Source organism: Phalacrocorax carbo, chromosome 13 (genome assembly GCF_963921805.1).
Source record: "Phalacrocorax carbo chromosome 13, bPhaCar2.1, whole genome shotgun sequence".
Classification (NCBI taxonomy): Eukaryota; Metazoa; Chordata; class Aves; order Suliformes; family Phalacrocoracidae; genus Phalacrocorax; species Phalacrocorax carbo.
Genome location: NC_087525.1, coordinates 17,561,772 through 17,577,028, shown reverse-complemented (window position 1 = coordinate 17,577,028; position 15,257 = coordinate 17,561,772). Strand labels below are relative to the sequence as shown.

Genomic DNA, 15,257 nt, shown 5'->3' with positions numbered 1-15,257 from the left:
AGGTAAAAATGGAGCTTAGGCAATTGGAGAGGCTGTGGCACTTGTCTGAAGGAGGTAGCAAACCTCGTTAGGTGCAGTACAAGCAGTCAGCTACAGGGCACCCGCGCTACTGGATGTTGCTCTGCGGGTCTCGGGGTAGCAACGGGAGAGCACGTTAGGTGTAACGCGTTCGGCGTTACAAGGCGCTGCGGGAGAGCGAAGGCGAGCGCCCCTGTGGCAGGAGGCCGGGCTGCGCCCCATCGCCCCCCAAGGCTATGAGGAGCCAGGGCTGCCTCCGACAGCGCTCTGTGGGCGGATGGCACCGGCGGCACCTCGGCTGGCTGTGGATCTGGCATCCACACTACCCCCGGGCGAGGGGCCTGGCGGGGCGGCGTGCCCAGACGGGAGGGAGGCAGGCCCTAAAAGCAAGACGAGTACTGCCTGGGGAAGGGCAGCGGCCCCGGGCACGGATCCACCCGTGGCCGCCCGTCCCCGCGATGAGAAAAGCGCCTGTTCACTTCAGCTCTCCTGAGGAGAGGCGCTCCCTGAGTGTGGCCGCCATGGGCCCGCCGAGGAGCCGGTACCGGGCGGCGCTTGGCTCCCCCCAGGCCCTCTTGTGGCTCCCAGCTCCGCTCCCGCCGCCGCCTCAGCGGCCACCGCCCTCCCCGCCAGGCGGCCCCGCCCGCCAGCAGGACCCCTCTCCACCGCCGGGGCTGCCCGGGCGAGCGCCTGCCAGACCGCCGCGATCCCGCCCGCCTCTCCGCTTGGTGGCGCGGCCTCTCCTCCCACCCCCCACGCCCCCGTCCCTGGGATCCGGGCGGCGGCGCCTCCCGCCGGGCGGGCGGCGGCGCGGCGCGGTGCGGCGCAGCGTACGGGTCAGGCGGTGCGCGCGGCGGCCCCGGGTGGTTGGGGTCCTGCGCTGCGGCGGCGGGCGGGCGGATCGGTGTCTCCTTCACTTCGCCCTCCAGTGCCAGCGGCTGCAGCAGCGCGGCCCGACACGCCTGCGCCCGGCCTCGCTCCGCACGGCCCCGGCCCCGCTGCGCTCCGCACGGCCCCGCTGCCCAGGTGCCGAGCCGGCCCCAACGGAGCGGGGGAGGTGGGCGGTGGGGAAGGAAGGGCAGGCGGCCGCGGGTGCCTTGTCCAGCGCCTGGGCTGACGGCGGGGCGGGGGCGGTGCCGGGGGTGCGCGGGGGGTGCGTGTGTGCGTGTGTTTCCCCGCACGCCGGGCAGGGCAGGCACGGCGTGCGGGGCCGGGCCGCGGTTACATAAAGGGCGGGCGGGCGGGCGGGCGGGCGGGGGTCAGGCCGGGATGCCCAAGATGGCCGCCCGGAGGAGTTCACCTTGCGGCGGGCGCCGCTGGGCCTGGCGGGAGGGCTGGCGGGAGCCAGCGGGAACGCGGGAGGGCTGGTGGGAGGCTTGGAGAGCGGCGGGAACGGGGGAGGCCCGCCGGGAGGCTCGGGGAGCGGCGGGAGGCCCGGCGGGCCCGAAGGAGCTGGCGCTGGCCGCCGCCGCCCGGGCCCGGCCCTGCCCTGCCCTTCCCTTGCCTGGACGGCTGTGCCGCCGCCGCGGGCGCCCCGACCGGGCCCCCCCCCCCCCCACCCCCGGCTCCCTGCCCTTCTCTCCGGGCAGGCCCAGCTTTACCCCAGCTTTCGGTTTCTGACCACGTTGTTCGTTTTCTCCCCCTCCTCCCCTGGGTCCCTAAACTGTCCTGGCCGCGGCCGGTAGCCTGGCAGGCCCGCCTCCCGGTGCCGGGAGGGAGAGCTGAACCGAGGGGAATGGGGTGGTTTTTATGTTTTTTATTTTATTTTTAAGGTTTATTAGCAGTGTAAGTCTAAAGGTCATTGTTGGGCCCAGCATATTTTGGCAAAGTATTTTTTGAATTATATCAATTTCTTTGTTGCTGTTGATGCTACTGAAACAGAATTTCGGTGTAGTTATTGCCATTTTTTTCTTAAATTACATGGATACTTAGGTTGTTTTTTTTATTATACCCTGATCTTCAATATCCTGAGATCTTAAAATTGTTAGAAATCTTTATAGAAGTCCTTTGTGTTCCTTTAATTGTAGGGTATGAGAGGGTTTTGAAATATTACCTCGAAGGAAAACTGTGATGTAATAATTCTGATAACATTACATTTTTCTTCATCCACATTAATATACCATCTTGGGATTTATTTTTTTTTTTACAGAAGAAGAAAGCATGTTTCTGGCTTTTGAGTAATAGATTAATTAAATTTTGTTTTTTAGGGTGGTATGAAACAAAGATCAGGGTGGAGCTCCCACTTGATTCAAGTAGATTCTGTATATTTGAAACGAGGAATAAGTTTATCTGATAGTTGCTTTCACAACAAACCTTGTCATTAAATGTTACTTACATTTTAGTCACTTCTAATCAGCAGTTTTTAAGTGAAAGACACTTCAAAATAGGTTTGAAAATGACTTCTGAGTACAAGAATTTGCACGCTTAGCTAACTTTCCAACACTGGAGGACACAGGGATGATTTTTTTTTTTTTTCCCTGTTTTCATTTAATGAGCATTCTGATGATGGCACTGGCTTATCAGGTACTTGGTATACCCCAAATTAACTCTTGGTTTCCCCTTTAGGCCTCCTCCATCCCTGTTAGTATAGGATTAGAACAGCAGTGGGACAGTTGTATTCCGTCTTAACTTTTTATTAAAAACGTGCATCTGTAGGCTGGAATATCTGACAAATACTGGTTGGTTTCCTTGCAGCAGGGAGGATGCTTAACTAGGCCAGATAAAACGGCAGTAGCCTTTTTACTGTAGTAATCCTTTGAATTTAGACATGGATACCAGTTTGTTAACTTCTCAGAACATTGCTGCTTAGCATAAATCTCTTGTCTGTAGTGGTTGTCTAGTCAGGTTGGAAACATTGAAAACAAAAGCAAAAAGCTCATTTATTTATACTGTAGGAGAATGTGTGTGCTAAAGACTAGTATGAAACTTTAAAACTAAACATAATTCTTTTGAAGGTGCTAATTAGAAGTGAGAGCTATCCATTAAAGGAAAAATACGTAGCTAAACCTTCTCTAAATTATTTTAAACTGTTAATGAATTGTACAGTTGTCGTACAGCAGAAATTTAGAGGGGGAAGAGCAGTGTTCCCACGCTTTCTCATAATTTGCTCTACCACCTGCTGCTTCTTATTGAATAAATAATAGGAACCATTTAATCTCTTGTCACCGGGATTAGTATCTGGTCTGCTATAGATTTTTCTTTTTTTCCCCCACCTCAAGACTTATGCTATTTATTATGGACTTAAAAAGGCTTAGCCCAAGTTCAGGTTTTTTTTTTTTTTGAGACAGTTTACTTTAGCTCTGTGGAAAAACAGACTTGTTTTATGTTCTTGAGCAAGCAATGGATGTCTTGCTATGGTGAGCTGGTTGTAGGGGCTAGAACTCTGTACTAAAGAAGGGTTTTTTACTGCATTAGAAATTGTAGAAAGATAAACAGTCTTGTGCCTTGCCATTGCTTGCTAAAATAGTTTTTTGGTTTTTTTTTTAATAAACAGTAGCAGCTTATACAACTAGGCTGTATATGGAAGGTGTAATTAGGGTGTGTGGTTTTTTCTTTTTTTTTTTTAATGCTGTTCTGAAACAACAGTCTGCTTAATTTTTCTGAATCCTGTGTTCTGGGAAAGTTTTCCCTTTTTGTAGATAAGGCTATGAAAAGGTGGAAAGAAACTTTTTGGGGGTGGGGAGGAAAGAAAGCTTGCCTTGATCCAGTGTTATTGGATACACTTATGATCTTGGAGATCTGCAGAAGATAAGTAATTCTATAGCCAGGTGTTGAAAATTAAAATATTTGGTTAAAAGTACTGTATAAAAATGAAAGTAATCTTTTCTGCTTTCAGTTGAAAGTTAACATGGGAGTGTAGTGCCTCTGTTATTTTTGAGGTTCTGAAGATATTTTTCCATTTACTTAAACAAAAAAAACAACACAAGAGCAAGATAAACAGTCCATTATGCTAATCTGACTTTCTCTGCAAAATAGAAGTGACCAATCAGTTTGAAAAGATAAGATTTTTGTTTGCTTGTGTTTAGCCTTTTTGTGGTGCTTATCTAGTTAGTTTCACTGTCCTGTAGTGTGTGTCTCCCCCTTTCTTTTTCTTCTCTTTCACAGCCTGGGGGAGTCATTAACTCTGAAATATGCTGTTTTCTGTATTTTAAAACTTCAAAATACAGTGGCTCTGTAACAGTGGCCTTCTGCTATTGAAATAATGGGAAAAGTCACTGAGGGAAGGGCCAGATGGAGTGTATCTTCAGAGGGAGGAGAGCCACAGGGGCCTGTGGGAGGCTGGTATCTCTCGGTTGGGCCAGGGAGGCCAGGTCACAGCTAGTCCTGAATGACAGGCTCTCTAAGGGACGCTTCGCCAGAGGCTCCATGGCTGAGAGGGGGACTTCTAAAGAGAGCTTTTCTCACTGACCCAGCACTCCTACTACTTGTTAGCTTTCAGCTAACAAGATGATCCCCAAACTTGAACTCTTGTATGTTATTGGGGGGGAAACTTCATCAGGTTGATTGCTAGTTAATGACATTAGATGTTCCTTTTTAAATTTTATGTCTACCATTTAAAATATGGGGCAAATGATGTTGAAAAATGGATATGCACTCTTTTTACATTTTGAAAATAAAACATTGTAGGTGCTTTTGGGTAATTTTCATTAGTATCTGTCAAATTTTACTTTGTGGAACTTCAGGAAATAACTGCCTCTATTACAGTCTTTCAGATTTCCAGTTTCCTGGTTGTGGGTGGTAACTACCAACTCTGAAAATGTGAGCTATTAGTTGATTTGTGGTAATTAAAGATCTATGGAGAAATCTGCATTTCTCAACAAGCAACAAACAACAAGCAGGTTACCAAAGCCAACAAAACATTCAGTGGTCACAGTGGCCGTCACTGAAAATCTGTAGGTGTTTCACAGAATAATGTAATTGTTTGAGCCATCTGTCTGTTAACTGCCTTCCTGTACGAATCTGCCTTCAAAAGTATCTTTAAAGAGAGTTGTAGCATTTTTTGTGGGCACACTGGTAAAAGGTTCATGATTAATTAGCCCATTGCCTTTCAGCTCCAATGGCGATTCCTCCATCATACGTAGACCTTGGCAAATCTGCCAGAGATATCTTCAATAAAGGATATGGTAAGAATAGTACCTTTTATAAAACATGCCTTTTTAAGCCTATATGTAAAATGGAATGCTCAAATGCCTTTGTTTCTGGGGAGGAGGAAGGTGTGTTCTTTGTATGTCATTACTGTCAGCTAACAGATCATTGGAGGCTTTTTGTGGGCTGTTTTGGTGTGAAGTCTGTTAAATCTTACTACTTCAGCCACATAAATGTCAGAAGTGTACAAGTATGCAAGAATGTAAGCATCAGGTGTAATTTAACTTATGAGTACGCTTTGTTTATTGGTGTGTCTGTGCCACAATATCCATTGATATAGACAGGAATACATACCACTGTAACATTATAGCATTTTTGGAATAGAAAGAGGAATAGGTATAGGGATAAAGAATCCTTCAGCATTTTAAAATGCTTTAATACCAGGCAGTTGCAAGTTAAATTCTGCCTCCTTTACAGTGCTGTTTCTTTCTGGTCTTTGGGAATACAAGTGGGGGCTCTTTCACCAAGACTGTCGCTCAGCTCTAGGGGTAACAATGTGAACTGACACTCCCATAAAACCTACTTTAACATAAGTTCGTGTCCAATGTTTTGTCAGTCCAATGGCTGTGTATTTCCCAGTGGCCTTACTTCCACAGTTTTTTTACTTCAAGAGACTACTTCTCGGTTCTGAGAGACAGATACTATGGATTGGGATAGCTCTTCAAGTGGCATTGACTACAAAGCTGATGCCATCCCAGGAACAGAAAAGAATGCATTTTGTCTGTCACTAAATTTACTTTTGGAAGTCATTGATTGGTAGTTAAGTGTACAGTGTACAACTGAGAGGTTACAACTTCCTATGTGGTGATGATAAATCAGAACTCCTGGCTTGTTCTAGAGTGGCCTCCTCTACCCGCTGGGGCATCTAAAATGTGAGTGTTGCTGAAGTTGGTCTATGGTTGTTTTTGCATATGTATATACGTGGCACACTGCTGAGACTGCTTGGAAGACTGGCTTCTTGGAAAATGTGCATGGGCTTAGTTAAAGCCTACTGGTGTAACTTTGACATCTGTCTGTTAAGGTTTTGGGTTGGTGAAACTGGATGTGAAAACAAAATCTGCCAGCGGAGTGGTGAGTTTGAATACCTTTTATTCAGTATATTTTTTTTCCGGATATGTTCTGATATTTAGTTAGAAAGGACACCTTCCAGATGCTGTTATGTAGTTTATAGGTTATATGAATGATAAACTTTTGGTGTAAAATAATTTCAGAAGTCCCTAAAGATCTGACTTTATTCTGAATGTAACAGGGGTATTGCACTGTTTACTGATCTTCGTAAAATAAAAAGGTTTATTAGCGTCCCCCATCTTATGTCTGAAGGTGAACAAATAGCTGACACATCTTTGAAGTATTTTAATATGTCAGTCATAGCACACACAATTTATTTCTAAAGTACCTTTTGATACTGTTTGTATTTGGTGGGAATTTCTGGCATCTTGATGCTTGTGTGAAGTAGCTGGTAGTGAATTAGCATATTGAATCTTTGGCTCCTCTTTAAAGGTATTAAAGTGTTGCAGTAATGTTCCATGCAAGATGTCTTGGTCATGCAAGCAGTGCCTCCTCTAACTTTTATCTATTTCTAGAGCAGACGCTGCAAGATATAAAGGTAGATTTTTTTTTTTAAATGGAAGCTTTAACAGTGTAACTGGCTGTTAGAAACAAGGTGCGTGGGTTATCTGCTGTGTTTACTAGAAGCCTGTATCCCAACTGAAGCACAATTTGAAGAGCCCTATTATAGATGTAGTTGTTCTTATTTTATCTGTTTCTTTTGAGGACTACCAGTAATACTGGTAAAAATACCTGAAAAATCCAAGCCCTCATGTGAATCCCATATCACTTAAAAACCATCCTTCGCAGAAGGAGAAAGTGCTGGCATGTATGTACTGCAGGTATTTTAAAGCAGAGATAAGAGATAATGTAATAATTTGCTTCTCCTGAAGCTATTGCACAATGGTTGCAGTCACATATACCTTGTGCAGTAGGAATAACACAAAGCAAGAAGTTAAAGCGGAAGGTATTTGGACTTGAAGTTGCATAGTCCCTGTCACTTGCCAAGAAACAGACCTACTAGAATTTTGCAACTGTGTGGATGGTTTAGTGGTTCGCTAACACAATACAAGTAACGGTCTTGGCCATGGTTAAACTTGATCAGCCGCCATTAAAGAACAGCCTCATGTGTGCTCATGATGTGCAGTAGGGCTTGGGCTGCGAGGATAGGAATGCGTAAGGACTTGTGATTTCAGATCCATGTTTCCTTCTGGGGGAGGTGAGTGCGAGGAGTCTGTCTGAAAATTGTGCTGTGCATAGAGGAAGTCAGACCAAATTTTTACGTATGTGTTTTAAAAAGTTGAAATCATAAACTTCTTAAACCATAAGGGCAATAATATTTCAGTGGAAAGAGCTCCTTAACATGTATTTGCAAACCAGACTTCCACTTGTACTAGGGACTGCCTTTAGTTTCTGAATAGTGGTCACAGAAATGATCGATTCTGTTCTTTGTGAGAATCCAAATAGTAAGAGACATCAGGGACTACTTACCAATATCACTCGTGTCTCCTTATTAAACTAACTTTTAAATACTTTCAAGAGTTCCAAGTAAGACTTCCCCAGAAGCATAAAACCAGACTAGCCTTAGCTCACACCTCAAACATAAATGTTCTTCCTGCATGCCATTAAACCAAAGCGTCAGGGGAATAGGAATTCTGTAGATGTCAGTAAGAATATGTGTGCCTATGGTTTGCACGAAAGGCTGGTGCATTGGTTACACTGAGAACTCCCTTAAAAAGCAACAAAAACCCCAAACCAAACAAAAAACCAAAGCACCATCCACCCCACCCCCAGCTGGAAAAATGATGGTGTTCTCTGACATCTTACAGTCGTATGTAATTTATCTTTGGAGGTGGTTGACTGGAATGATGAAGATACTTGTGCGATCCTTAAAGAATTTTACTGGATTTGCATTATGTGCCTTGTAGCATTCTTGGCTCTTGGTTTGTTTAATTTGCTCATCAGGCGTATCGGCCTTAACCTTTTATTTCATGAATGTTTTCTGGTTTTAAGGATGATACTTAGAGTAACAACCGTCTTGCTTCTGAGTTATGTCGCATACATGTACATTTTGTAATAGTGGCAGAAAAGCTGCAGCTGAGATGGGGAGGGGGAGGCCTCCACATGGGCATGAATCCTCCAGTTCCTGTCCATGGTGTTCCCCCTTCTCACCCCACAAGTTGTCTAGAGTTGTTGAACTTGTTGCATAGAATAACAAGATCTTAGAGTTTGCTGAAGAAAGGGCTTTTGCCTTTTGGCACTGTGTAATGCTTTCAGGATCATGCGTATCTTCTGTATAACATGGACACTGTCCTTTTTAGGAATTTACAACATCGGGTTCATCAAACACAGACACTGGAAAAGTGAATGGGAGCTTGGAGACCAAATACAAGTGGGCTGAGTATGGGCTGACTTTCACAGAAAAATGGAACACAGATAACACTCTGGGAACAGAAATTGCAATTGAAGATCAGGTAATAGATTAGGAGAGTATTGATTTGTTTTACCTAACTAGCAGAACTGAATTTATAGCTTTATCTTATCTTCTCCCCCCTCAATTAGATTGCCAAAGGCTTGAAGTTGACATTTGATACAACTTTCTCACCAAATACAGGGTAAGAATTCTTAACCGTTTAACCTTATTTAGGGCAGTAACACCACCTGTGGTCAGGAAGTGTTCATCTGGTCTGTTGTATTGACAGAGATGTTTGTGTGGTTTGCTGTTGATCCAAATCAGCAAATCCCAATGCTAAAGGCTTCTGCTCTTCAGCATCACATCTTATTCTACAGGGTTAGCACTGGACGTTTCACAATAGCCCGCTTTGCTTATCTTCTGGAATAGAAATGCTCAGAAGACTGTAGGAGGCATAAAAACACCTCTGCATTCATCAGAGTGTGCCTGTTTGTGGCAGCCCTGTGCTTTTGTGATGGGGTAGCTGTGCTGTGGCCCAGTCTAGAGGGTACATGTGCATGGCCTTTAGATACACTGTGTAGAGTCATACGGCTCGAATTTGGCAGCTCACTGAGAAAGATAAAGCCTTGTCTTAAGATAACTGTTTCTCTGTTTCAGAAAGAAAAGTGGTAAAATTAAGTCAGCTTATAAACGCGAATGCCTAAACCTAGGTTGCGATGTTGACTTCGATTTTGCTGGACCTGCAATCCATGGTTCAGCTGTCTTCGGTTATGAAGGCTGGCTTGCTGGTTATCAGATGACTTTTGATAGTGCCAAATCAAAATTGACAAGAAATAACTTCTCTGTGGGTTACAAGACTGGAGACTTCCAACTGCACACTAATGTGTAAGTACTGAAAATTGTGTCCAGACTTACAGAAGCAGGCTTTGTCTGCTGTTCCTTCTAGTCACAACACAAATGCTTGAAATGTCAAGAGGCGCTTGCAAGCCAGTTAAGGGGAGTGCGTTTTTCAACAGGAAACTTTAAATAAATGACAAATGTTACTTTGTATCTCTCTTTTCACAACAGTAAATACCTGTGGCTTGTTAACACTTAGAGCATCACCTATGCTACAGCTTACCAAATGCTGATGTACATCCAAATTGGAAGTGCAGTTCAGTTAAGCAGGGCAGATCGTAACGCTTTTTCCAGCTTTTGCATTAAATTGAACTGTGTCTGACTCTAGTTTAAGGGCAGTAGATTTGTTAGAGGTAGTAATTAGTGTTGTGCTGTTTAAGTAGGCCAGCAGTAGTTTCTGGAGCAGGACTAGAGCTTTGCTTTTGGACTTTTTGAGTAGGTTCTTCACCTTGTCTGTCTGGGATGAAGAGTGCATGAAACAGTGTAACTAAACAGGTGTAAGGCATCTTGTTCGTGAACTTTCTCCAGACTTGCTGCCATTGCATCTTAAATATTCTTTAGCGCAAGCTGATCAAAACCTACTAAAGAACATGGTGTTTTCAATCTAAATTAAAAAAAAAATTGGCGTTGTTCTTGTCCATTTAGTTAGGAAATAACTTGATTTTTGAGGTAGAAGTCTGTTCTTTTGGTCTGGGAAGATGGGGTTGTGTCTGGGTTTATGGAAGCTGAGGGGTATGGGAGGAAGCTGTAGGAATTCCATTCCAGTTTACTAATGTCAAACATCGTGACAGATTTTTAAAAAGGTTGTCTAGTTCTTTAGGAATATTACACATTCAATAATCACAGGACCCAGAATGCCGGTTTCCTAACTGCTAACCTTTATCTGTTAGTTTTTCAAGAATGTGATCTGGAATTACAGTCAAGTACTTAGTTTAACACTAGCATGAGAATTAGCTGTAGCACTCCAAAATGTCTTTGTTGGGTTCTGTCCCCCCCACCCCGAATTATTGCAGTTCAATTTTGCCCTGAAGCCTTTGTTCATCTCCCTTTCTCCTGTCAAAATGTGAAACAATTCAAACTTTCAGAATCCTCATTTGAATAAAAATTTGAAGTAGTTAAAAAAAAGTTGGGATTATGTAAATATAGGAAACTAACTTTTTTTTTTAATTTGTGCAGCAATGATGGTTCAGAATTTGGTGGGTCAATTTACCAGAAAGTGAGCGACAATCTTGAAACTGCTGTAAACCTGGCTTGGACAGCAGGGAGCAACAGCACTCGCTTTGGCATTGCGGCTAAATACAAGTTGGATTCCACTGCTTCTATCTCTGTAAGTCTGGCTCCAGCCAAAAGGGTTATGCCAAGCACACCTTATTTCCTGACCTATGACCTTCTTCTGTACTAATAACGCACAGATTCACAGAAACTGGAAGTCTTCTAGGAATTACTCTTACAATCCAGGCAGTTACGGTTAAACCAGCAGTATTTAAACTCTCTAATGCTGCATACAGCGAAGTCTCTAGAATGTGACTGTCAAATGTTGTGCTACTCTAGAGGACTTAATGTATTAAAAAAACCTGAAATAAGCCTTCATGTCTAATTCTGTAAATTTACAGAACTTTTTTTAAAACCAGTTTTTGGGGAGCTCTGTCACGTTCTTGTGGTAGGAACTCTGGCGATACCGGTTAAAAAGGCAATATGTGGAAAGTTTTCTGTATGTTAAAAAGTTAGAATTGAACCTGGATTGTTGGAGTCATCCTGTAGAGGAAGTGATGCAAAGTGAGATAAATAATTCTGGACATCTTGTAAAAGATGATGTTACGAAATGTTTGCTGCTTGACTGATTGGACCTGCAGGATACTAATTCTTTTGTAAGAATAGGAACATGGAGGGTTGTTCTGAAGTGGCTTGGTTTGGGAGGCTGTGGTGGTGAATTGCTATGGCCTGAAAAGAGGGGAGTAGGGAAGTTCACCCCCCAACCTACATTCCAGTAATAGTTCTGCCTGCCCTTATGTTCTGTTTGCTCTTAAATACGTTAATACTTCAGCTGTAAGTTGGGGGGCAAGGACACAGCTGAGAAGAGAGAAACCAGTAAGCACAGAGATACTGAAAGAACAAGTAGAATTTGGTTAAGTTGATGATGGTGGTGCTGCCCTAGTTATTCTAGCTTCTGAATGATGACAAAGAACTAATCGGTTCCAACATTTCAATTGCTTTTGTCTTGGTTTTTTTTCAGGCAAAAGTGAACAATTCTAGTCTAGTTGGAGTGGGCTACACCCAGACCCTGAGGCCAGGTAAGGGTTATCACACAAATTACATCACATACGTAATCTTTGATGCATCACAAAGAAAATATTTAAGACCTCTGCATTTATATGCAACTATTTCCCTTCTTCAGAATAATTTTGTCTTGAAGGCAAAGCAGATGTTTTACAGTAGCTTACGTTGCACATGAAACCTGTGTTTAAACCAGACAAATTCCATTGTACCTATTGGTATTTCTGCGTCATGTTCCTCATGGATTTGTGTAGGGGTGGACTGTATTGTGTTTGATAGCTTAGCTTTAGGCTGTGCAAAGCACTGTCTTTTTAGCATTGCTTTCTCCAGTCATTGAATGACAGCAGGTCTTGAAATAATGATTAATCATCAAAAGAACACACTTCCTGCTCTTCATGTTTGGTAAAAGAACCTCCAGAGCTTAACTTGTTCTCCTTCAATAGGAAAACACCTGTTAATGCTATAGTACCATTGGTAGTTCCTTATTTGAAAACTAATAAAAAACTGTATTTTCATTCCATCCCTTCCTTGGTACAAGTGTTTGTCCATCTATGCATAGTTTTCCTCCTCCTTTGCAGACCTTAACATAGAAAAGGAGAGCTCTGGTGTACTTAGAAGTTAGAGGCTTTGTATATCCATGTTGTAGCACAGTATTTACAAAAAGCGTCTAGCTTGATTCATGTGACTAGGTTTGAGCAGGTTTCATGGGTAAATGGATTCTTCTGTAGAAATCTTTAGAGGAAAGTAGTGAAATAAAAAAGTGAGCTACAACTGGGACTTGTAATGACAGAGGTTGAGTTGCATGAAAGCTACTCGGATCATATGTTGTAAACATGCTGTTTAAAAATCTTACAGGCGTGAAGCTTACACTGTCTGCCCTGATAGATGGAAAGAGCATCAATGCTGGTGGCCATAAACTTGGTCTTGGCCTGGAATTGGAGGCTTAAAAAGGTGAAGAAACTGCTGCAGAGAAGGGATATCAGAAGAATTTGGCCTTAAAATGTATTTCCAATGTGACCAGCAGGCTTTTTTTTTCCAAGAAGGATGACCTAGAACAAGAGCTGTATTTGAAGTATTTAGACAGTTACTTGTTAGCTGGTTTCTAGTTAAATTGGTTACCCATCTAGTTAAAATTCTGCATTAGTGCAGTCACTTAAACATTATTTAAATGTATTTAACTGTTTAATGCGCTACCCACAATAATGAAATAGACATTTATGAAAACTGTACAATTGTGTGCATGTTCGTTTTTATGTTCCTTTTAACATTCGATATTGCCATTGAATGAAAAATGGATCAGTGGATGTTTTGAAATGAGGTCAATGATTTTGTTAAATCACCTGAAGTAGAAATACATTTGGTATCCCAGGACAAATTACGAATAAAACAAGTACACACACATACTTGTGCCTCAGATATTTTAAGAGTTAAGATATGAGGGTAGTGCTCAGTTAAGTTGTAACTTTTAACTTAAAATAATCCAAGAAGTAGTGCTCTATACTTTGTGCAATTAAGGATCCCCACCCGTGACAACACTGAATATAGACGGCTTTCACCAAACAGTTGGATTCCTCAAGCAAGCTGAATGTGCTTTTCTGTCAGGTAAGATTTGTTGTGACACAACGGTCTAACTCCCCGTGTTCCACGGGCAAGATTTACGGCATTACTAGTTGGCCTCTAGATGCAAAGAGTGCAGAATGATGTACCAGGCACACCGAGACGTTTAAGAACTGCTCCTTGGTGCTTTTGCTCAAGGGGTGAAAAACCTCGCCACAAACACACCTTTTGCTTATATTTGTATGAAGTGAGACGTGTATCTGCAACTGAATGTAACAGTGTAACGGTATACTGGCCTGCTTATCCCAACTGCTGTGAGAGGTTTCTGCTTAAAATGACTGAAATAAAGGCTTAATTTTCAATGGAGACAGAGGAAAATGTATCCGATTTTGATTTCCCTTTGACTAATAAATCTTGGCAGATACCCATTTTAAGTCCAGATACATGCAGAATAATGGAAAAACTCTCATGCTTTTCCAGGACAGAATTAAGAGAGAATAGAAGCATGTGGGATATTTTGGTCTGTGAACATAACGTCCCTTAAGGTCAAACATAACTAGCTGTGAATGCTTTTAATGTGGAATATATTAAATACATGTAATTACAGTACTTAAGAATGGGGATTTATTGAGTTCAGGGGAGAGCCTGGAGCCTACTTACAGTCTCATAGCTGAGAAGGGTATCCTGATACCTAGTCTTGCAGTCTGTAGTTCACAGCAGCTGCTTTTACAGGGCAGGTGGCTAGCTTATGATCAGGGAGCTTTGCCTCTGGCTTGCAAGCTGTGTTCGGGTTCAAGCTGGATTGGACTTAGACCCCATAAAGGTCCTGGTGGTTTGCTCCAGGTCTTGTTCCTTCCTGTGTCTGTTGCCCTCATACTCAACTTCTCGAGTTAAGTACTCTGCTGTAAACCACCTGTGTTTAGCCTTCAGCTGTGGAGTAGCTGAGCCGCCGCCTTTGCAGAAGATAGAGCAGAGCTTAAGTGTCCGGCTCAGGCTCTTGAGCAGGCTCGCTAGTGTATTTGACTAGTTTTGGTACATGACAAAGAGGAGTCTTGGCAGCATTTGTGCTCTGGAGTACCTTTCCTCCTGTTGTCACCAAATGCCCTTTTCTGAGGAGCGCTTCCACCACTTGGTGAGGGAAGAGGTACGGAAGGTGCATTTTGTTGCTCTTTTAGTGCGTGTTAATGTTCATAAGCTGCATTTTCACTTTGAAGTGTTTTTATGTGCTAGAACACTAAAAGCTGCAGACCGTGTGGCCAGGCATTGGAATTTTAGTACAGGTTCTCTTTTTAGTATAACCACCTTAGGTGCCTCACGGAGCGTGTCTGGGCTGCTTCTGAAAAACAACAAAGAAATGCTGTGTGCCCGTATGCGTAGTCCCGCCGTAGCACCTGGGCGAAAAAGGACTGTCTTTTGCTTATGAACGATGCCTTGTTTGCATCCTTAAACCAGCATGGCTACAACACCAATGTTTCTCAGTTTTGGGGAGCTTTTGTTAGGGTTGTGGTGGTCTGATACCTTTTTTTTTTTTGTGGTGTTTATTCTGTTGTGGGTTGGGGTTTTTGTTGGTGCTTTTTTTTTGCTTTTTTGGTGGCTTTTTTTCCCCAGAAACAACTACTCTAACCCTTTTCATCACTACCTGCTCACCTCCAGCTGTTTTTCCTGAGGTCACAAAACAGGCAATTGAAATAAAGGCAGATATTGCGGTTTCTTTTCAACTCTTCATACAAATCACTAATGGAAAGCTTGAACTTACTCATTTTACTCTGTTTTCATGTGCATCACTTTACTAGTCCTCAGCCTTTAAACCTTAAGTAGTTTCATTTGTTATAATGCTGGTAGGCAACTGGAGAAATAAAAGGGCTCTGCAGTAGTTAAAACAACTGTGAAAATGTGAGTTTTCCTA

The 15,257-nt window shown here is 43.2% G+C and overlaps 1 protein-coding gene across 2 annotated transcripts; it reads left to right on the top strand.

Moving 5' to 3' along the window:
- Positions 1–833: 833 nt before the first annotated feature.
- Positions 834–13,717, top strand: VDAC2 (voltage dependent anion channel 2). 2 transcript variants are annotated; one of them, XM_064464931.1, is made up of 9 exons: positions 834–1,075; positions 5,070–5,141; positions 6,185–6,234; positions 8,532–8,684; positions 8,773–8,825; positions 9,281–9,508; positions 10,697–10,847; positions 11,754–11,811; positions 12,650–13,717. In XM_064464931.1, the coding sequence occupies exons 2-9, from the start codon at positions 5,075–5,077 to the stop codon at positions 12,739–12,741; spliced, it is 852 nt and encodes a 283-aa protein (XP_064321001.1). In that variant the 5' UTR covers positions 834–1,075; positions 5,070–5,074; the 3' UTR covers positions 12,742–13,717. The 2 variants fall into 2 exon arrangements, with proteins under 2 accessions (XP_064321001.1, XP_064321000.1); XM_064464930.1 differs by having other exon boundaries at positions 835–1,044.
- The last annotated feature ends 1,540 nt before the right edge of the window (positions 13,718–15,257 follow it).

Bases quoted from the DNA above. Each gene is read 5' to 3' on its own strand.
- VDAC2 (XM_064464931.1), top strand. From the start codon at position 5,075: ATGGCGATTCCTCCATCATACGTAGACCTTGGCAAATCTGCCAGAGAT. The intron at 9,509-10,696 runs GTAAGTACTGAA...TAATTTGTGCAG, and splicing joins TTCCAACTGCACACTAATGT to CAATGATGGTTCAGAATTTG. The intron at 10,848-11,753 runs GTAAGTCTGGCT...GTTTTTTTTCAG, and splicing joins ATTCCACTGCTTCTATCTCT to GCAAAAGTGAACAATTCTAG.